This window comes from Quercus robur, chromosome 11, assembly GCF_932294415.1.
Source record: "Quercus robur chromosome 11, dhQueRobu3.1, whole genome shotgun sequence".
NCBI classification, from domain to species: Eukaryota; Viridiplantae; Streptophyta; class Magnoliopsida; order Fagales; family Fagaceae; genus Quercus; species Quercus robur.
Genome location: NC_065544.1, coordinates 252,032 through 275,975, shown reverse-complemented (window position 1 = coordinate 275,975; position 23,944 = coordinate 252,032). Strand labels below are relative to the sequence as shown.

Below are 23,944 nucleotides of genomic sequence, written 5' to 3'. Positions count from 1 at the left end.
GACGATGCTCTGGTGGTCAGCCTACAGATGGGGGACTATAATATGCATCAGGTACTCGTCGACAACGGCAGCTCAGCGGACATCCTGTACTATCCCGCGTTCCAGCAGATGAGGATTGACAGGGAACGATTGTATCCCACGAACGCCCCGCTCGTAGGATTTGGGGGCGCAAAGATATTCCCTTTGGGCGCAATAACTCTAACAGTGACAGCAGGTGACTATCCTCAGCAAATCACCAAGGAAGTAACATTTCTCGTGGTCGACTGCTCGTCCGCCTACAACGCCATCCTCGGCCGACCAACTCTCAATTCCTGGAAGGCAGTAACTTCGACGTACCACCTAATGATTAAATTCCCGACGGAGTACGGGGTATGAGAGCTACGGGGAAATCAAGTCGCTGCCCGAGAGTGCTATATTGCCATGATAGAAATGGAGGATCAACAACAAACGATGTGTATAGGGAAACAGAAGGTAACGGCAGAGCCAGTTGAAGAGCTAGAAGAAGTAAGACTGGACGACGCATGGCCTGAACGGTCGACCAAAATCGGCACGCTAGCCAGTGGGCCGGTACGACAGACGATCACAACTTTTCTAAGAAGTAACCAAGACGTCTTCGCTTGGAACCATGAAGACATGCCGGGTATTGACCCATCAGTCATGGTCCACAGGTTGAATATGTCACCCTCTTTTCCTCCAGTCCGGCAAAAGAAACGAGCCTTCGCCCAGGAGCGGGATAAGGCCATAGCCGAGGAAGTTCAGAAGCTACTAGGGGCGGGCTTCATCAGAGAAGTATACTATCCTGACTGGCTGGCGAACGTCGTTATGGTGAAGAAGGCAAATGGGAATTGGCGGATGTGTGTAGACTTCACAGATCTCAACAGAGCTTGCCCCAAAGACAACTACCCACTCCCACGGATAGATACCCTGGTGGATTCAACCGCAAGACATCAGCTCCTAAGCTTCATGGACGCCTTCTCGGGCTACAACCAAATCCGGATGGACGTATCTGATCAAGAAAAAACCTCTTTCGTCACCAGCCAGGGATTATTCTGCTACAAGGTAATGCCCTTCGGACTCAAGAACGCCGGAGCAACGTACTAGAGGCTAATGAACAAGATGTTTGCACACCAGATAGGCATGAATGTTCAGGTTTACGTTGACGGCATGTTAGTCAAAAGCCTGCGCGAAAAAGATCATCTGGACGACCTCCGAGAAACATTCAACACACTTCGATCATTCAACATGAAGCTAAATCCGAGCAAGTGCGCGTTCGGGGTCACGGCGGGAAAGTTCCTGGGTTTTATGGTGTCCCAGAGAGGTATAGAAGTCAACCCGGAGAAGGTACGGGCCATAATGGAGTTAGAACCCCCGAGGACGGTCAAGGAAGTCCAGAGTTTAAATGGAAAGATTGCGGCCCTAAACAAATTCGTCTCAAGGGCGACGGACAGGTGCTTACCATTCTTCCGAACCTTAAGAAAGTCATTTGAGTGGACGGATGAATGCCAAGCGGCCTTCAACGACTTAAAGGCGTATCTCTCATCTCCTCCATTACTCAGTCCTTCCGTGCAAGGTGAAGAACTCTACCTTTACTTAGCAGTCTCGCATGCCGCAGTAAGCGCAGCTTTAGTAAGGGAGGAGGAAGGGATACAAAAACCCGTCTATTTTACCAGCCGTGCACTCCGTGGTGCAGAAGAGAGGTACCCCCAGATGGAGAAGTGGGTTCTCACACTAGTAATAGCTGCACGGAGACTTAAGCCGTACTTCCAGGCACACACAATCATTGTCTTAACAGACAAGCCACTGAGGAAAGCTATGAACAGCCCGGAAGCAGCGGGAAGAATGGCCTTGTGGGCAATAGAGCTAAGCGAGTTCGACATTCAGTACCACCCACGGACGGCCATGAAAGGACAGGCAGTAGCTGACTTCATCGCCGAATTTACACGTGGGGAGGACCAATTGGCAGAAGTAAAGGAACAGTGGAAAATCTACACAGACGGGTCCTCAAACAGGCGAGCCGGGGGAGCTGGAGTCGTAATACAAACTCCGCAGGGAGACACGATACGATGCATGATCCTCCTGGATTTTCCAATAACCAACAACGAGGCGGAGTATGAGGCCTTGGTGGCGGGATTGGACCTCGCGAAAGCCGCAGGAGCGAAGAACGTAATTGTCCATTGCGATTCACAAGTGGTAACAAGTCAGATCAATGGCGACTACGAATGCAAGAACGATAGAATGAAGAAATACTTGGAAGAAGTGAAGTACCGGACCAACAGTATCGAAGTCGAATTCGTTCAAATCCCAAGGGAAGAGAACGGGTGGGCTGACCAACTAGCAAAGTCTGCATCAGCCGAGTCCGTAGTGGTCCCCGAACAGGTATTGTCATTCGTGCAAACATCCTCACTAATCGATAACGAAACAAACATGCAGGTTGAGGGCTCTGAGGGCGACTGGACTACGCCATTGATCGCCTACCTAAAGGCCGGAGTGTTACCGGATGAGAAAGGTGCCGCTAGAAAATTGAAGGTCCAGGCATCACGGTTCGTGCTGATAAAAGACATCCTGTATAAAAGGGGTTTCTCTCGACCATACCTGAGGTGTTTGTGCAAAGAAGAGGCGAATTATGTAATGAGAGAGGTGCACGAAGGTATCTGCGGAAACCACTCAAGGGCGCGATCGCTGGTGCATAAACTGATCCGTGCAGGGTACTACTGGCCTACAATGATGAAGGATGCGCAAGCCTACGTCCAATCTTGCGACAAATGCCAGAGGTTCAGCAATTTCATCAGGCAGCCGTCCGAAGATCTGACACCTATGACGGCACCCTGGCCGTTTGCGCAATGAGGACTAGACATTATGGGCCCCCTTCCTACAGCAGTCAGGCAGTTAAAATTCCTGGTCGTCGGCATAGACTACTTCACCAAGTGGGTCGAGGTGGAAGCCTTAGCCACCATCACGGAGAAAAATATCCGAAGTTTTGTCTGGAGAAACATCATATGCAGGTACGGGATACCCAGGGTACTGGTCTCTGACAACAGCAAACAGTTCGACAACAATGCTTTCAGAGACTTCTGCGCGGAGCTAGGGATCAGGAATCATTATTCGTCACCCGCACACCCGCAGGCGAACGGACAGGTTGAGGTCACAAACCAATCCCTACTCAAGATAATCAAGACCCGTCTTGAAGGAGCAAAAGGCATATGGCCAGACGAACTACCTAGTGTCCTATGGGCATACCGGACCACAGCAAGAACACCCACTGGAGAAACACCGTTCCGACTTGCGTACGGGACAGAAGCGGTCATTCCTACAGAAGTGGGACTCACCAGCTACCGGGTGGAAAACTACAACGAAGATGTAAACAAAGAAGCTATGCGCCTCCAACCTGATCTACTGGACGAAGTCAGAACGACGGCCGAGCAAAGGCTAGCGCACTATCAGAATCTCATGGCGAGGCACTACAACAGCAAAGTAAGGCATAGGGACTTCAGGGTCGGGGACCTAGTGCTGCGGAAGGTAATGGGCGCCGCCAGAGATTCCTCACAAGGAAAACTCGGTCCCAACTGGGAAGGACCCTACAGAATCACGTCATGGCGAAGGAAGGGCACCTACCACCTTGAGACATTGGATGGACGGAAGCTACAACACCCATGGAACTCAGAGCATCTTCGGAAATACTACCCGTAAAAAGAAGAAGAATATGAGAAAGATTTTCAATTTTCCCCCTATTTATTTTTCTGTTAACTTTTACTACGTTTTCTCCAACTTTTTGATACAATCTTTTTGTGCCTTTTTAAGCCCAAGGGGGCAGGCACTTGGCTTTTTATTTATTTATTTGAAGTATTTACAGACAACTTAAATTTTCGCATGGATGTATGGGTATGCTACAAGGAACATGTCCGAAAGCGGACGGACCACCAAAACGGTGAAAATCTTTACAAGTCCATAAAATGGACGGTACATTTAAAGGTGATACAACGGCCACAAGGTGGACGGATCACCACAACGATAAAAGAATGTGTCCGCAAAGCGGACGGACCACCGAAACGGTGAAAATTTTTACAAGTCCATAAAATGGACGGTACATTTAAAGGTGATACAACGGCCACAAAATGGACGGGTCACCACGACGATTACAGAAACTGCCCACAAAGTGGACGAACCACCGACTACGTTAAAATTTTTTTACAAGTCCATTAAATGGACGGTACATTTAAAAGTGATATAACCGCCACAAAGTGGACGGATAACCACAACTATAAAAGAACTGCCCACAAAGTGGACGGACCACCGAAAATGTTAAAATTTTACAAGTCCAGAAAATGGACGGTGATTTTAAAGATGATACAACGCCACAAAGTGGACGGATAACCACGACGATAAAAGAGTTGTCCGCAAAGCGGACGGATCATCGAAACGGTTAGAAGAGCTAACCATGAAATGAACGGTCATGCTAAAGGTAAAACACCACAAAGCAGACGGATAGTATATCCATAAGTCCACCTAATAGACGGATCCAATTAGAAGTAAGACAACTACCACAAAGTGGACGGATCCTCATGATAAAGCTCTCAAAAAGTAGACGGATAAAAAACCAATTCAACCCGTTCACGTACTCATGGATTGGACGGACCCTCTAAAAGGTAAAGTTTTTCAAATTAATAACTCCCATACAGAAAGACGGAAGAGGAAAATCCTCACGGATGTAAGTACTCAATCAACAACGAAAATATGCATAAACGTAATCAAAGGAAAAAACGTTGTTCGATATGAAGGCTGACATAAAACAGAAATAAATGTTTAAAGTACACATTTAAGTCTACCACTCCAAACATGCAAAAAGGAACAAACCGTCCTCAAAATACAAGAATTACAGAAGTTCAATCAACTTTCTTAGGGTCGGCATCCGGAACATCCTTCGGCAAGGTTGACTCTCCGTCGCCCTGAGCTGTATCGTCTCCAAAAAGGTCCTCCGTATTTTCGGAAGCGACGGGAAGAGCAGAAGTCTGGCCTTGGTCGTCAACTTTGATCATTGACACATCCAGCTCGGGGTAGACCTTCTTGACCTGACGGAGCGAGTCGTCAAAGCCTTACAGGAAAGAGTCTGCCAGCTCGCTCAACAAGGAGTCTGAGTCGCGGTACTCCTTGACGGCTACCTCTTTAGCGTGACGGATCTCTTCCTTCAGTTCTTTAATCTCCTTCTCCTTCTTCTCTATAACCGTCAACGCCTCGTCCGACTTCTGCTCCAGCTCTTTCCTTGCCTTCTCAGAAAGCTCCAGCTTCTTCTCCATATTGGACCTCCATTTATGGAGTTGACCAAGCTCTTCCTCCGTCTGTTCCGCCTTTGCACGCACCCGGTCTAAAGTACTCTCACGGTTGAGACACCGATCCAGTAATCCCTTCATCATGACCAAGGACTACAAATGAAAAGAGAGCCCGTCACATAATGTATTAAACAAGAAAGAAAAACAAACATAATTGACGGACATAACTCACTTGGGCAACAGCAAAGAGACCCGTCTCTCCCATAGCCTCCGTCGAGTGGTTCCCTAGGTCCTCATAATCTTCCGCCGTGATAATCGACGACAGCTTCTCCAAGGCAAACTTGGAGTCGTCACGGAGGAGGGGAGGAAGTCTCTCTTGTTTGGAATCTGGGGCCTTCATAAAGCCTTTCCCCGTCCCATGCTTGGCTGGGGTGACGGACTTTGCACCCTCAGCCATCAAGCCAACAACTGGCTCAAGGGAGATCTTGGGTTGTTTAAACGGACGGTCAGATTTCGATGTCGGCTTCCTCTTCGAGGCTGAAGCCGACCCCTTTGGTACCGCCTCGCCGGATTCCTTCTTCTTGACGGCTTGAGATTTAATTAAAGCTCTCCTTTTTGCGTCTTCCATCTTTGCAAATAATGACGGATGAAATTAAACTAAATAAAGTTAAATAAATGTCAAAGTAAAGTCGACGGGCTTACGTCGGTGAACTCGCTCGTCGTATCTAATAGCCTCTTGAGTGGGCTCAGGACCGTCACAGTACCAATGTATGGTCTTCGGATTCACCAACTTAGCCCAAGTCCTTTCCTCCGGCTTAGTTTTTCTGCAAATCTTTTCAAGGAAACTAAATTCCTCAAGGCTAACTTGCGGGCGCCGTCTACCTGCAGAGAAAGACGATCAAGATATATACATAAAAATGGACGGGTATGAAAAGCATTACAAAATTAAGACGGGTGCATACACGATTGATTTATCACTGCCCAGGTTGTGTCAACAGGCATGTACTCCGTCTCCCCTAGACGGTTCATCCATCTGTCACCCTCCAGGAAGAAGTAAGACTCTTCCAGTCTCTATTTGAGTCTGGGGTCTCAAAGATCACCTTCAACAAGGGGCTTCGACTAGCAAAACTATACATCCCCCTTGATCCAGCAATCTCATCTGGACGGTAACAGTGAAGAAACTCATGGACCGTCAGTCTCCTTTCTCCATTCGACATTGCACCATAAAGAATCTCCATTGCTATGAAGACCCTCCAAGCGTTAGGAGATATCTGGGTGACGGACAAACCTAGATAGTGCAGAAGTTCCCTATGAAGTGTAGAGAGCGGGAACCGAAGTCCTGCCTTCAACGCCTGCTCGTATACTCCGACACCTTCTACCCCTTCATAGTAACACTTCTCCGACACATTGGGTAGACGGATGGAAATGTAGTCCGGGATTTGGAAGTTGGTTCTAAAAGTGCTGAAATGTCTCTCCCTGATGACGGATGTGAACCTATGCATTGTCCACTCTGGTAACATGATGAACTGCCTTAGTCCATCAGCACCCACAACAGACTCCAGTGCTTGATTCCCGTCATCATCAGAACCCTCTATTTCAACTATCTCCATATCCTCATTTGTTGAGGATGAAGAGGAGGCAGACAGACTCCTATCTTCGCCGGGACTCTCTTGGTCTTTATGACCAGACGGGTATACATCCTCGTATTCCGTCCCGTCACGAACCACTGACTGGTTACTTGACGCACTAGACATTTCCTACAATTGACGATGAAACCTAAGATTGACGGGTTTGAAAGTATTGACGGGTATAGTAAGCCTAACAACAATACAAGGACGGAAATGTAACTTGACTATGATATTAAAGCAAGTACTTACCACACTTAGTAGAGGATAGATGACGGTTGGTGTAATCTGTAGATACTCGTCCTCAACGGAGTGCTCTGACAAGGGTGACGGCTTCGCTCTGACAAACGATTTCTGGTTGAAAATAGTAAAAATGGGAGAGTGAGGCGCCTTATATATATGGGAGATGCACGGAAGACGAAGCGATGCTTCGATCCAATACAACAGCCATTCAGAGATTGACACGTGGCATGCTCAATAAATGTTGACAACCTGTCAGCACGCATCAACAAATTGTACCCTTCATGGAACCGTCAACTATATGAATCTTCAGCTGACGGGTTGATCCATCTGGAACCGTCATCATTATGAACCTTAGTCGTCATCCCCCAAATTTTTCTAACTGTCACCCTAATGCTCCGTCCATTAAAGAAATGATGATGGACCATAGGGTGAAGGGGGCAATTGATGGGTAAAAAATTGTGCAACATTTGGGCCTGACGGATTCTTAATCATGGGTCGACATTAAGCAGGGGCCCAAGGTTTAACCTCGCTTGAACTGCTTGATACACACGTTTAGAATCCGAAGGAATCCCAGAAAATCAGGAAGTTCGCGCTAGGGAAATTCTAGGAGATCCGCCTTAATGAAGAAACTCGCCCTATAAGGAAATATTTGCCCATCACGTTTGGGATTTCAGAGTCCTACAAGGAAAAGACTTCTAGTCCAAGGAGGAAAGACCGACTTTCTTCTACTATAAAAGCTTGAATACTGTCGCAAATCAAGGTACGCAAAAAACACCCTCTCTAACACTCTAGAGTTGAAAACGATTCTAACTTGATCGTCGGAGGGTATTTGGTCGACACCACACCGATGCCCACGACGAGATCACTTTCTCTTTCTTTGCAGGTTGTTAGTGGCGGCGAGCGTGGACTGTGCGGCTCACTGGTGATTTTACGGCATCATCAAATACAATTGTTAGCATCTTCCAAACAAACAGCAGCAGTACTAGGTGGAAGATTAACCAAAGTGAAAAAACAAGACATAATAGAATCTAATGCGAACTTCGCTACTGTATGAGAAGTAGAGTTACCGCTTCTTTTGACCTAATTAAAAGCATCTCCAGCAGAATCTCCAAATTTTTGTACTATTTGGAGAATGAACAGTAACTTTTACCTTTTAGCTACTCACTTTTTCAAATACACTTCCAACAGATTCTCTATCTCATTTAAATATTATTTCTTCATTCATTATTTATTCTTTTTTTAACAACTACACATCTTCCAACATTTTTTTATTCAACACCTAATTATTATAATAGGAAAAAAGCATTTGAAGAGTGAACAGTAACTCATCAGACTTGATGAGCTACTGTTCATGAGCCAAAAAAAAATCTAGGAATAGAGAGTCCATTGGAGAGCTTTTTTTGGGTTTCACTCTCTATTATAGAGAGAATTTTGGGTTTACATAGGCCATTGGAGATGCTTTAAAAGAAAATGATGTAAAAGACAAAGCTAGCCAACTAATATCTGAAATAAAATGTGAGATGGACCAGGTGGAGTTGCCAGTACAATCAAGGATGGCGTCAATGCAGACCTTTGAATCACCTTCAAAAATGACATGGCCCTATTTTTCTGGGGAAGCTAGCTAAACAACCCATAACATTGCCCCATCCTCCGCCCGCAGAGGGGACCGCTTTGGGGTGATCCTAGCCCAAACGTACCAAGCCTTGGGAATTTTTGGCGACAACAGCCAATGCCGTGTTGGAACTAGAGATTGCCGCATCAACATTAATCTTGATAGTACCTGGAGGTGGAGATGACCAGTTGGGAAAGGCAGAATCTGGATTGGTATGCTCTGACTTGGAGAAGATGAGATAACATTCAAGAAGCTTGGAGTGGATATTCTAAATTAAAGCCTGCAGGTCCACTGCTCCTTTATGGTGAAACACAACATTGCGGGTTCGCCAAATCTCCTCAAGGGTGAAAGCCATGTAGAGGGGAACCAGCCATTGGTCTTAGGCTTGACAGAGAGTTGATGGTGGGTTTAGAATCAACTTTATGATATCAACTGATGTTGTTAAATGCATCTCCTCGGACCTAAATCCCCAGCATACCGAGAAGCAAAGAGCTTTAGCCACAGGGCATTTGATGAAGAGGTGGGATGAGGTTTCACAATCCTGATTACAGAGCATGCAGGCAAAATCTGCAACATCCATGCGACACATCAGATTTTCTTTTCCACCAATATTGTTAAACATCTAATATCAATCCAATTTTAGTACACAATTGGAATAAGTAAACACATAGGATCCGTTTGAATACAACTTATTTTTGCTGAAACTGAAAATTGAAAATTGAAAACACTGTAGCAAAATAATTTTTTAATGTGCGAAAAATTATTATTCACTCTTTTTTACTGTTCATAAGCCTAAAATCACTGTTCATGGACAATGAACAGTGACACAGGCGCTGATCTTAAAAAAAAAAAAAAACACTGGTTTGCTGAAAACGTAGGCGCAAGACGTGGATCCAAACTCCACCATAAACTATCCGATTGGTAGATTTAGAAATTAGTTATTAATAAAACTCTCTTTGGTTGGTTATATTCATCAATTGTTCCAAAATTAGAAAATAAACTGGATAATAACATTTATTAATTTGAACTAACACATCTTCTATCACCCCTCTTGGTCTTTTTACAAATCGGTCAGCTAATTGTAACACCACAGAAGTGGGTTTTATATCACCTAAACCAAGTCATAAGTAAACCGAGTAGAGCCTCAAATTAACACTTGCCCTTAAAAACAACAGTGTGTTCCATGGTCCTCCAATAATACATGAAATAGTGGGACATCTAGGGTCTTTGTATTTGGAAGGGGTCTTGTATTGAATTAAAGCATGTACCTGCTCCGTTAGAAAAGCTATGTTCTTGACATTGTGCCTCCTTTTCATTGTGCACAAATCCTTAATTACATTGGCATGTGATGGTATTTGCTTAATGACATGCAACAATGGAAGATTAATTTTTACTTGCCTGAGGTTTTGCAAAATTTCAAGGCTATAATCCAATTTCCTTGAAGATTTTAAAACTTGAGGAAATGGTATAGCGATTGGTCTCTTAACAATTTCATCAATGTTGGGAAAGTCGATATCATCACTACTCATGTCTAATTTCCTGGGCTCTTATTAAGTCGCTGTTGGAGTATCTACATTTTTTCCACTTATATTGATAGCATTGACTTGCTGAAGATGTGACTTAATCTTTATAGAACATTGAACCATATGTTGGCCTTGAAAATTTTGAGGTTGGAATGGAAAATTTCCTTTCTCATTTATAGATAAAGAACTAGTTAACTTTGAAATATGACTCTTTATCTCCCTGTTCTCAACAAGAAGTTGGGTGAGCAATTTATCATGCTTCTTATTTGTTTTATTTTTGAGCCTTTATAAATGCATGAATGGTGTTCTCAAGTGAATTAAATGGGTGTGAATGTGATGCATGTGATGTAGGAAGTGGTTGGAAAAAATTTCTTTGTAGTTATGGTGAAGAGTGAGTCTCATTTTTCCAACTAAAGTTAGGATGATTCTCAAGTCGGATTAGGGTGAATAAGTCTTATTATAGTTACTAATAGCCCCCACAATGTTCTTCATACATTCTTTGATTTACAATGCTCCTTGAATGCCCATAGTTTTTAGCATTCTGCAAAAATGTGTAAATTGAATGTGTCGAATTTTGAGCACTCTTCGAAAATTACGTACTTTGAATATACAAATTTTGTAAATTCTTTAAGTGATAATATTCGTTGAATGCCCAGAATTCTCAACATTCTCTAAAATATTGTGTACGTTGAACTTTGAGCATTATTCAAAAAATTCCGTACTTCAAACATAAAAATAAAAAAATAAAAAAATTATGAAAATTATACTAGTAATTGTGTTCATTGAATATGCAAAATTTTCATCATTTTTTTGAAATATTATGTACTTTGAATCTATGGAATTTTGAGCATTCTTTGAACATTGCATATTTTAAATGTACAAAATTATGTAAAGTTTTCAAGTAATAGTGTTCATTCATTGTGCAAAATTTTCAACATTTTACTGAAAAATTGTATAGGTTCATCATGCGAAATTTCGTGCGATCTTCGAAAAATTTTGTATTTTGAACATGCAAAATTATGAAAATTCTTTGAGTAATAGTGTTCATTAAAGAATTGTGTACATTGAATGTGTGGAATTTTGAGCGATTTCCAAAAAATTGTGTACTTCGAACTTACAAAATAATGGAAATTCTATGAGGGCGTAGAATTTTCAACATTCCTTGAAATATTTTGTATGTCGAACATGTGAAATTTTGAGCATTCTTTGATAAATTGAGTACTTCAAATGTACAAAATTATGTAAATTCTTCAAGTAAATAGTGTTTGTAGTTGAATATGTAAAATTTTCTACATTTTATGAAAAAATGTATACGCTGAACTTGCCTAATTTTTAGCATTCTTCGAAAAATTGCATACTTCAAATGTCTGAAATTATGTAAATTCTGAGTAATAAGGTTCGTTAAATGCACAACATTTTCAACATTCTCTGAAAAGTTATATAGTCAGGACATGCAGAACTCTATGCTTTATTTGTAAAATTGTGTACTTTGTACAAAAAAAAATTATGAAAATTCTACGAGTAATTGTATTAGTTGAATGCACAAAATTTTCAACATTCTTTGAAATATTGTGTATGTCGAATGTTCAGAATTTTAAGCGTTCTTAGAAACATTGCATACTTCGAACTTACAAAATTATGCAAAATTTTCAAGTAATAGTGTTCGTTGAATGTGTTGAATTTTCTACATTCTATGAAAATTTGTGTATTTTGAATGTGCATAATTTTGAATGTTTTTTAAAAATTTTGTACTTCGAATGTACAAGATTATGTAAATTCTTTAAGTAATAGTGTTTGTTGAATGCCTAGAAATTTCAACATTCTCTGAAAAATTATGTAAGTTGGACGTGCATATTTTAGTGCGTTCTTCAAAAAATTGTGTATTTTGAACATACTAATGTTTGTTAAATGTGCAGAATTTTCTAAGTTTACTGAAAAATTGTCTACATTGAACATGCAAAATTTTGACCGTTTCTTCAAAAAATTGTGTACTTCAAACGTACAAAATTATTAAAATTCTATGAGTAATAGTTTTCGTTAAATGCACAAAATTTTCAACATTCTTTAAAATGTTGTGTACGTTGAATGTGCAGAATTTTCAACATTATTCAAAAAATTGGATACTTCAAACATACAAAATTATAAAAATTCTTTGAATAATAGTGTTTGTTCAATGAGCATAATTTTCAATATTTTCTCAAAAGTTGTGGGAATATGTGAAATTTTGAGCATTCTTCGAAAAATTGCATACTTAGAACGTGCAAAATTATGGAAAAATCTGAGTAATAATGTTTGTTGAATGCACAAAATTTTTAACATTTTGGAAAAATTGCATGTCGAATATGCTTTATTTTGAAGGTACTTAGAACGTACAAAATTATGCAAATTTTTTGAGTAATAATGTTCATTGAATGAGCAGAATTTTCAACATTTTTTGAAAATTAATTACATCGAAAATGTTGCATTTTGAGCATTATTTGAAAATTGCATACTTCAAACATACAAATTTATGTAAATTTTTTGAGTAATAATGTTTGTTGAATTAGCGAAATTTTCAACTTTCGATGAAAAATTATGTTAAACATGCCGAATTTTGAATGTTCTTTGAACATACAAAATTATGTAAAATTTTGAGCAATATTATTCATTAAATGCGCAAAATTTTCAACATTCTCTATATAATTTTTCCTTGATGAAATGAGACACTTGTGATGATGATATGTATGAGATACCATGCCTAAATGTACGTTAGGACATGTATGAGAAGTTGTGGCTAGATGTATGTTTAGGATGATGCATGTTGATAATGCCTTGGTAGATGAATGGTTAGGGTTTTGTGATGATGAATATGAGACAATGATATACCATATTTTGGTGCATGTTAGGGTAGGTGTGCGTGCGTATAGAATAGCCTATTAGAGGATCCTTTCATCAAATTAGAATATGGAAAGTAAAAGCCAACCCACAAGTTAGGCAGAGTTAAGTGTCTAACACCTTCCCATCTCTGTACCTTAACATTAGACACAAACTTTGAATAGACTAGGCCCTCTGCAGGGCAATACATGGTTCCTAGACCTGATTTAGGTGGTGAATCCATGAACCCTCTATCTGGCTAAGGCTTATTCCCTAGAGTACGACAATCATGCATAGCAAGGTTAGTTAAACAAAAGAAGCACACACCCTTTGGGTGTAGGTGCTTGCGCCCACAAACCCTTAACTCTCTAATCCCTAAATCAGTAACCCCTAAGTCCCTAACCTCTTGATTCTTTATCCCCTAAATCGCTAACCCCAAAATTTAAAAACACATGAATTGCTAACCTCTTAATCTCTAATTGTGAATCGCTAACCCCTAAATCTCTAACTCCTAAATCATCAACCTCCAAATCTCTTAACACCAAAATCGCTAATCGCTCACTCCTAAATTTCTAAACCCTAAATTTATAACCTATTCATCACAAACCCCTGAATCCCTAACCCTTAAATTTCTAACCCCTAAATCACTAACCCCTAAATGCCTAACTCCTGAATCACTAATCTCTAAATCTCTAACCACTGAATCTCTAATCCTTGAATCGCTAATCATTACATCACTTACCACCAAATCTCTAACCCCTCTAAATTTCTAACCCCTAAATCACAAACATCTAAATCTCTATCCCTTGAATTGTTCACCACTAAATCTCTTACACCTAAATCACTAAATCTCTAACCCCTAAATCACTAATCCCTAAATTTAAAAAAATGGACAAAAACAAGTTGTATTATGTGAATTTTTTTTATTAACATCTAATATTCACAATCCATTTCACATTTTTAATTGAATAGAATATCTACATTTGGTTTACTTTTTTTTCTCAATTTTCATAGGTACGGTTGGTTAAAACAAGTGCCGTTAAGATATTTATTAATGAATTTATGAAAAATATAAAAAAAAATTGCACAAACGCACATATGCGCACGCACACACACACCTAATAACTTGATGGCAACTTTAAGCTCACTAGCAATTTTTCATAGAATAAAATTAAACTACGATCACCACAATGAAATTTTTAAAATTTTCATTTGCAACATAAATTACCAAATTGACTAAAAAATATTCAATGGAACCAATAAAGCCTTCAAAACCATGATAATCCAAAACTTTAACTAATAAAAGGGCAATTTGGCATTTCTTGAGATCATTCATTTATAACAACCTTAACCATTTATGATCTCATGAACTTGCACAACTTTTCCCAAATTAGGCATCTTTAGGCCCAACAATAAACTTCGCTATGAAAAACCCAATTGTATCGAGTGGAGATGACGGATCAAACCTCTGCACAAGTTCTTCCTCCCCAGGTCTTAACCATTCCCTGTGAGTTCAGCATTGAAGTAGTTATATGGCTTATTATCTACCAAGTAGGAACAATCAACTTCAAAATTTATTATTATCAGGAGACTGGTAGAAGAATTCATAACAAGTACGTAAAATAGGCTTTCATACATTTATATGAAAACCAAAACCAATCTATATAATGTGAAATGATATCAATGAGTTATTCAATGGCATATGACTAGAAAAGAGTACGTACTCGATATATCCATCAGGAAATTCACAATGACCAACAAGGCCAGGACCCCCAATTCTTGGATGCTGAAAGTACCATAAAAATCAAAATTAGATGATAAACAATCATATGATGGCATTTTCCCCTACCCCCTCCGATTAAAAAAAATAATAATAAAAATAAAAAAATAAAAATAAAAACATCGACATTGACATGATACCCCTTATTCTAGAAAATGCCACTGCTACCAACGTGATAATGAAATTATGGTTTGTACTGGAAATGATAACACAGTTTTGATTATTATTATTATTATTATTATTATTATTATTATTATTATTTATTTTTTTTTTTCAATTTAGAAGGGAGACTGGTTCTGTCTCTTTACTCCAAATATTTTTCCAGTGATCGAATAAGCAGTATCGATCTTCTCTTCAAACTTGAGCAACATCTCTTGAATCCTAACAAACCTATATCTATATAACAATAATATATATAAAAGCCGACATTTAGCATTCTATATTGCTACTCTCTCGTTGTGTCACGTCATCTAACTATTTCCAACTCTACTCCATTTTTAACTACTCTTTTTTCATTCCTCACTTCCTCTAACATTCCCCCCTCTTCTACCTTTTTTTCTCTCCATTACTCTCTACCCTTCCATTACTCTTCATTCATTCCTCTTCTTTTTATTTTGACCTCATCTTCTTTACTAAAATATATTATTCTCTTCCATTCAATCCATATTTTTCCCAAATAAAAATGTGATTACTCTCTCTATTTTTTTCCCCTATTGGTGGATTTATAATTCTTTCTTGCATCTCTACTTTAGGTTTATGATTTTTTTGTTTTGAACTCTTCTCCCACACACAAAAGTTATTACTCTGTGTATGTGTATATATATATATATAATTTTTTTTTTCTTTCTTTTGGAATCTTTAATTTAATCTTGCATTTTTACTTTAAGTAGATGAATTTTTGTATTGAACTATACTTTAAGCTATTTTCCTTTGATTATTATAAATATAGTATTTATTCACATAATGTTATTCTATCATATAGTATAACTTGGAAATTTTGGTATTTACAACTATACCTTTTATTTTCGATACTCTCTCTCTCTCTCATAACTTTGGTTTGATTTTTATTTGAGTTAATCCTTAGTTAGTTTGGAAGAGAGAATTTAAGTTCATATCAAAACACAATCTACATGACTATGTATATGACTGTATTTGAATTTGAATGTGTATATCAATTTTTTTTTTTTTTTTTTTTTTTTTTTTTTTTTTGCTGAAGTGTCTATCAATTGTTTTAGTAATATCAATTGTAATTATGTGATATGTTTTGATTATGATGATAATCTCCTTAAAAAAATGAAAATTTTGAATAACAAATTTAAAACTTAAAATTTTATTTGTACCAAAAGAAATTAGAAAAATATAATGCATAATAACAATATTTAGAAGAATATCTATCACTTCAAAAAACAATAATATCAATAAAGAACACCAAAAATAATAAAATTATCTATTTTTAAAAATATAGAGATAAAAATTAATTTTCAAAATTGTTTAATTTTTTGATAGCAAATTATGTACAATAAATTTAGAGAATAAATTATACATTAAACCACATCACAAACTAATAATATATTCCCACGCATTGCGTGAGTCGGCAACTAGTATAGGTAAAATTTTGGTTCTAACCTGTGGTACCAAGGACAGAAAAGTATATCTATCCAATGCATATCGTACCAATGCTTCATTCTCACCAGGATTTATTGTACACCTAACCCAAAAAAAAGAGACAGTATAAACAGTTCAGTTCAGGGTATGATGATGCACACAATAAACATTATTGCTCCAATAATCAGCAATATACTAACAACAGTGTTCATACAAAAGATCATTAGGCATTACCAAAGTCAATGGGTTAATCTTGATTGTGTGACCTATGTACATAAACAATGGGCTTAGAACAGATCTAGAACAGTAAGCCTGAACCAGAAATTATATACATAGTTATTGATTAGTCTATTATGATAGGAAATATTTACCTCTAAACTGGTTTAGAGAAAAATTCCTCCCACCCATAATGTGGCGATTGATAAAATCATTCCCAGGACCTATTTAATGAATCATGTGACTTACTTAAATAATGCACATGGATGATTTTATTAAACACCATGTAATGTAATAAGTTGGAGGAGATTTGATACAGGCCAGCCTAGGCTTCACCACCTAGAACAACCCTATAAACCTTAAGATTCACAACCTAAGGATTGCTTGGCTTCACCAACAAACAGAAAAGCAATTTCACCAATGAAAGAATTTTTATAAATAATAATAGTATGACTACAAACCATCCATCTGGAGCCTTTTTGTAGAGCTTCCAAGAAATAAAGATTAAGATAACATCCATATAACTCTCACCTAAAAGATAATCTAAAACTACTCCCTATCTAAAAACATGAAATTTAATCCATATCTGAACCCCAAACTAAATAAATGAAAAAATGTGATATAATCCAATAAAAATATATTAAAAAATAAATAAAAATTTTAAAAGGTCAATAGATTTCGACTAAGAAATTCCAAAATAATTTCTAGCTGTGCTCCCACATCAAGATTTATTCAAACCAGTTTGGAGGAAAAAATTTGTCCATTATGATATTAGTATTTGTGTATTACTGCACCATAACACTTTGACATGGCATGCAATCACACACAAACATGCATAACAATATGAAAAGAGAATCAAGGAAAAATAATTACTATATGAGCTCCTCACTCCTCCACATTCAAACAATTTAAGAAAACTTAGAACATTTACTTGTCCAATCACCCAGTGGACAGCACCAATCAAAAGTCAGTAAATAGAAGAGATAGAAAGATAACAATGATATTAACTAAGAAATTAAGAATATTATGCCTGTTATTGTTATCATGGTGAGGCACTTGAAATGTCAACATGTGGTAATACAATGAGTAACACAATGCATGCATACTAACGTTGAATACACGATTATTCCACCCGGGCGAGCTAACTGAACAGCCTGATCAAACATTCTCCTCTGATACTTTGCATGGTTTCTTAAGGATTCAATTGTATCCTGCCAACAAAAAAATTAATATCATATTTTCTCAATCAATTGATAATAGAAAACCAAACATTAAAACATAAACTATGTCTATAACACTAGCATGAATTAAAAGAAAAAAATAATAATGATTGGCATATGCTCAAACAAGCAATCCTAATTTTTGAATAAGACCTCAATCTCTACATACATTCCCAGCCAAATGGAGAAGCATAAGATGTGGCTGGGAGTGTTTTCTGGCTTTTTAAGAACACGTTTGGTAGGCTATTTTGAACAAAATTTTTTGTTTTTATGCTCTGTTTGTTTTGAACTAAAATATTTTTTCTAGAAAATGTTTTCTCATTTTCAGGTGTTTATTTGCGTATAAAATATAGTCAAACTAGTAAAATATTTTCCATTGACCGTAAAATCCTTTATAAAAAGTTGTAAAATGTTTTACCCTTAAAAATTGGTAAAACATTTTACAAAAACACAGTTGCTTCCTCTCACCCCATTTGGTGGCTAGGTCACCAGAGGTTGACAGTGCCAGCAATTTGGTGGTTGGAGCTGCCGCTCCTTCAACTAGTGCCGGTGGTCTGGTCACCGAAGCTGCCACTCTAGCAATCGGTGAAGGTGTCCGATTATCAGAGCTATTGTTCCGATGACTGATGCCAAAGGTCTGATAACCGAAACAGTCATTCTAGCCAGCGGTGCTGGCTGTCTGGTAGTTGAAGACACCATTCTGGCCATCGTTGTTGGTAGTTTAGTCACTGGAGACACCATTTCGACGATGGTGGCTAGAGCTACTATTCCTGCAGCTGGTTTCAGAGGCACAGTCACTGGATCTCTGCCACCAGCGGTCCTGGTGGCTGAGCCCTCAGTTTTGGTAGTTTGTTTGAAAAATTTTACTTGTCATACCAAACACTTGATTTTTTACAAGGAAAATTAGTGTAAACCCACCTATGGTTAGACCTATTTTAATAGTGCCTATTCATGATTTGGAATTTATCATTTTACCCACCTTAGCTACCCTCCTCTATAAAGGCATCACCTCTATATTGTCAACTTCTTTAGGACATTCTCCCATTTCTTCCTTCATCACAAGTTCTTCTACAAAATTAGGTGGCAAAAACTCCTTGAGAGTTATTGGAAACTTAGACACGAAATCCATACACTCTATGTGAGTTTGAATTCCTTTACTCTTTCTCTCGTATTTGCCCCCCTGCCTACTCTATTCAAATTGTTCTGACAATGCTTATTCTTTTCTTTTTTATATAACCTTGTCTCAAGGGCCACTTGCATAGCAACCAATCGTCCTTGGCACTTGCTATTCCTTAGGCTAACACAAGTGCTCCATTCTCCTTGAATATATCTTTCATCATATTTTGAGATTTTTTTTCTTCCTCCGAAATTGCTCTTCCAGTGCTAGAACTAAGAATAGGCTATGCTTGCGAGATCTCAGCTATCAGGAAAAGAAAATCTCCCAACTATTACAAATACTGGATTTGAGGTGACCACAGGTTGCTTAGTAGGGTCTATTTTGATGACACCATCATTTAATCACTTTTGGATCTGATTTTTAGGAACTCAACAATATTCTATCGGATGAAAAATAATACGATGGAATTTGTAGTGAGCTAATCTAAGGAAAAAACAAGGTAACCAATAAAATGCAATACATTTAAACTAGTACGAAATTGAATGATTTCAAATGCAAAGAATTACATTGAATTTGGTGGCTAAGGATTCATCACTTCTCAAGTTTTGTGGAGATGCCATGCAAGCACAAATAACCTTTCTTTGCTCCTTCCTTTGCTTATAACAAAACGAATTAATCCTCTTTCCACCTGACACTGCAACTCTAGCAAATTGAGAAGCCCCAAAACTTTTTTGAAGAGATCAAGTTATGAATAATGAAAATTTGCAAACTTTGAAGCAGACTCAAATCTAAAATTCAACCAAAAATGCCATCGGAAGCCAATTCAAGATCTAGGAAGTGGAAATTTTAGATTTTGAAGCAGACCTAGATGGATTCTTGTGCAAAAACCACATTGGAAGAAATTATTTCTCTCATCCACGCAAACCCAGATTTCACACCAACACACAGAAGTTCAGATTTCAAATACCCAGAGCAACACCGTCACAACCCTCTAAACCCATGAGCGTCTTGACCTCCATTGCAGAAAAATGTGACCCACGTGCTGCCTAGAGCTCCTAATGGTACCGTATTGAAGAGAGAAAGAGTGAGAGTGTGGGTGAGTTGACTCAGCTGAGTCGAGTTAGAGAGAGAGAGAGAGAGAGAGATGAAGACAAAGAGAACTTATATGGAATTCAAAGCTAATCGTGTGCGATTACTGTGATACCTGAAAAAAATCAAATTCACGTGCAGAGTTCTTCATATCTTCCCAAGGGTCCATCACCAACTCCAACAAGAACAATTGAGAGTGGATATGAACTGGAAGTTAAAAGTATAAAGTAAATTTGTTTAACTCAACACCACTACTTTTACGTTATTGATAAAAAGATATGATTTTACTGACTTATTAGATTTTGAAAGAGAGAATAAGAAGAGATAACCTTTAAACTTTAAAAGAAAAAAGTATAAAATTTATATGTGGGACATATATACAATGAGAGGGAATAGAGGGAGAAGGTCCTGCAGAAGAAAGATTAAAAAGACAAAAAGAAATACCAGACTAGTCAAAATAAATAAATAAATAAAAATAGTTTGAAGACCACTTTATGAATTTTTATTAATTATTCTTTTCATAATTGTTTTATGTTATGATTTTTTTTATTGATTAATGAGATTATGGAATATGTAATACACACACAAACACCCCAGTACAGGTACCAAAATATTCCATTCTAGTAACCAATCTAGAACAGAATTCAAAACCTTGATATATAGGCCTGCATAGTGATAAAGCCCTAGCAGCTACTAGGGTTAGGTGTAGCTGGGGTTTACAATATAATTAGGCCTCTTGGGCCACTACATAATTAACTCATAAACCTAACATCTTTAACATGAAGAGAAAATGGGGAAAAAAAAAACCTTAACTACTTATCAACAAAAATACAGAAGAATCAGCATAAAAATTAAATAAATAATAGAAGAAGGCAATCTAAATTGGATTGTCCTACCTCTCCAGCAAACAACCGGGGTCTCAAACCAAGGGCAGAGCAGGGAGCATCAAGAAGGACTCTATCAAAGCTGTTAGGAGAAAAACCTTTTGAATTCTGAACCCTACCACCGTTACACTGATTTCGTCCAGAGCCATTCCGTATTCTTCGTATATTCTTCCTGATGTCAGCTTTGCTAACATAAGTTCTCTCATTCGCTTTTTCATTGCTAACTAATCAATGACTTAATTAGAGATGAATTCGTAACCATAGACAAAAATATTATACAAACATCAAAGAGGAAACAGATGTGAAAACAATACAAAAAGAAAATCAAATACAGAACATACATTCTGGTAACATGCAGAATAGAAAATTCTTAACTTCACAAATCTAACCAACATTATAATGCTTATATATTCTATTTTTTCAACATTTCAGTAGCCTGTTTTTGGCCCTCTTTAATGATTCATTATGTTGAGTATGTACAACAGAACAGGAATAAATCGAGAAACACTCTGTCCTGACTAACTGGTCACAGCCCCACTCCCCGCTATGGACTTGAATGGAAAGATGGTCTTCTATGTGCATCAGCCTGAAATTTACTGTGTACTAGATTCAATTGGACCATAAATACATGATAAGCAGTGGCCAGAATGATCTTAGCCAATTGTTAAGAATAATAAATTGACTCAAAAGTACATCTTGTCATCTTTCTAAAAGTTTAAGAACATCATATCTCCGGTACATTTCCCCCCCGCGCGGTTTCAAAAAAAAAAGAACATGATATTAATATATCAAGATTTACAGGTTAGATAAGCAAAGAAAAATTTGATGATTACTTCAGAATATTTATCAAAATGTGGAGCCAAAATTTCTTTAGTGCTTTTCTACTTGGGTTAAAGTTCAGTAGATCAAAGTATTCACCTACCACTTTCCTTGCCACTCTTCTCAGCACTCATCCCTTCCATAATGATGGATGAGTTTCTATCCACATGTGAACCCAGTAAGTCAGAACTTTGAATAGTTACACCATCTATCTCCTCACTGCAACATAGATCGGTAGTAATATCGGAGTCATTCCTTTGCCAAACAGCTTTAAGAGCATCCAACTTAAATGCAGTTATACAATTCAAACCCATTTCAGCAGCCAGTTTCTGAATGACAAGCACCTAGAAATAAGTCGATCAAAAAGAAGCAAGAAGTTAGGACTCAAAAAACAATGAAACTGAAAAAGATGATCAGATTACTACATGGTGTAAATTTCCATTTACAAAAGGGAAAAAATTTCAACACTCTCAATATCAAGAAGGAACATAAATTCATCTATGAGAAAGAACTGGATAGAAATTAATTTACTTTTTCAAAAGCAGAAAACCTAATTATATTAAAAAGCATTTTTCTTCTGCAGCAAGGACCCATGTATCTATTACAACATACCAAAGCCTCAGAAAACCAGTTACTATGGAATGTAAATCAAATGCAAGTGAACTGTTGAGTATTACTTTCCATCATATCACAATGCAAGCATAACATTACCGCTCCTTTCAGCATGCTTTATTCTGGGCATCAACCCACACCAATCTTTTTTACCTCTACAGCATATCATATGTAGAAAATGGAAGGTTCTTACCAAGAAACTTTTGTTGTTCATTTGCCGGTTCATATGTAGTAACCATTCTTAATCTTTTTCTTTTTTTATATTTTTTCATGTTTGGCTGAGAAGTTTTGAGGTGAGATTTCACCAAAAGTGGTAATTTGAGAATTCCAAATGTTGGTTTCTCTTGTCTGAGTAAACAAAGTTAGATCAAAATTGGAATTTTGAGCTTAAGATTTTCAAGAATCCAACTCTCAAATTTGAATTCTCTGGGACCCCGAAGGGTAGCAAAATTGGTTGGGGACCAAGCCATATGGAGCAGAGGTCACTAGTTTAAATCTTTCCTTCCCTCTCCCCTTGGGACCTAAAAACACTTTAAAAAAAAAAAAAAAATCAAATTCTATGGGAAGGTTGCCATTGTACAAATTCTACCAACATTAAGGTGCTGCTTGGTCAGTGTTGGGTGTTTATTCGTTTTCTGACTCATTTGTTTGTTTTCACCTCATATCTTTCAATTAAAAATTCACAACACACACACCAACAGTAAAACCAATACCAGATCCATCAGCATCCACCACCATCATCACCACAGCTGATCAAAACCCACCTCCAACACCACCACCAAATCCAAATCCACAGCCCAGAGAGAGAGAGAGAGAGACAGCCACAGCCACACCCACCACCATTTCCCCCTACCAATACACCCAATTACAACTAAATCCACACCCACAACCACAGCCACAGCTAAAACTAAGCCCAAACCCAAATCGGATCACAACCACCAAACTCAATCGGCTTAGTGCCAAAAGAAAAAAAACCAAACCAATGTTGAACTCAACCAAGAGAGAGAAATTGATCATGCCGAGGAGAGAGAGAGGACGTTTCTTTCTGAGTACAAAAGATATAGGCATAAAGTTGAGTGTGTAGGCCCACATATTTCTGGTTTTTTACAAAAATGCCATTGTCTTCATTTTTGCTAAAAATGAATATGGCCAAACCTGTTTTCATTTTCTGTATTCAAAACACTTTCTTGGGTACTAAAAATGAAAACTGAGTACAAGTAACAAAACCAAACAAGTTTTTTAGTGGTAGGTCCCACAAAAAACTGCAAATGAATATATAATACACACATTTTTTTTCCCAAACCAAACATCCTCTAACATTCTCATACCACCCGCCACTATTCTTGACGCTGTCACCATCATCTTTAATGTACACAGTGGGGTTTGTACTCTTCTAAGGAGGATTGGCTGTAGGCAGTGGAATTGGGGATGTAACTAGTTCAGTTCTTAGCAAAACCTAAAGTCAAATCTGATCAATTTTGA

General features: G+C 38.0%; 2 protein-coding genes across 7 annotated transcripts in view; one reads left to right on the top strand and one right to left on the bottom strand.

Annotated features, from left to right (window-relative positions):
- The first annotated feature begins 1,116 nt into the window (after positions 1 to 1,116).
- LOC126706986 (uncharacterized) lies at positions 1,117 to 2,844 on the top strand. Its single transcript, XM_050406574.1, has one exon. It carries the CDS (start codon positions 1,117 to 1,119, stop codon positions 2,842 to 2,844), a length of 1,728 nt encoding a protein of 575 aa, XP_050262531.1.
- Positions 2,845 to 14,250: 11,406 nt separating this feature from the next.
- The window catches only part of LOC126705357 (rRNA (cytosine-C(5))-methyltransferase NOP2C), a 30,880-nt gene continuing 21,186 nt past the window's right edge, over positions 14,251 to 23,944 (bottom strand). The window contains exons 7-12 of one of the 6 annotated variants that reach the window (XM_050404307.1): positions 21,950 to 22,194; positions 21,044 to 21,251; positions 17,832 to 17,932; positions 16,527 to 16,608; positions 14,845 to 14,906; positions 14,251 to 14,625 (exon numbers count right to left, since the gene is read on the bottom strand). In XM_050404307.1, coding sequence (XP_050260264.1) covers positions 14,511 to 14,625; positions 14,845 to 14,906; positions 16,527 to 16,608; positions 17,832 to 17,932; positions 21,044 to 21,251; positions 21,950 to 22,194 — 813 coding nt within the window. In that variant the 3' untranslated portion in view covers positions 14,251 to 14,510. Of the gene's footprint in view, positions 14,626 to 14,844; positions 14,907 to 16,526; positions 16,609 to 17,831; positions 17,933 to 19,624; positions 19,753 to 19,796; positions 20,355 to 21,043; positions 21,256 to 21,949; positions 22,195 to 23,944 lie in introns of those variants that run through there. The other 5 variants (XM_050404308.1, XM_050404306.1, XM_050404309.1 and 2 more) reach the window with 5 other exon arrangements.

Excerpts from the sequence above, each read along its gene's own strand:
- LOC126706986 (XM_050406574.1), top strand. The coding sequence starts at position 1,117 with ATGTTTGCACACCAGATAGGCATGAATGTTCAGGTTTACGTTGACGGC.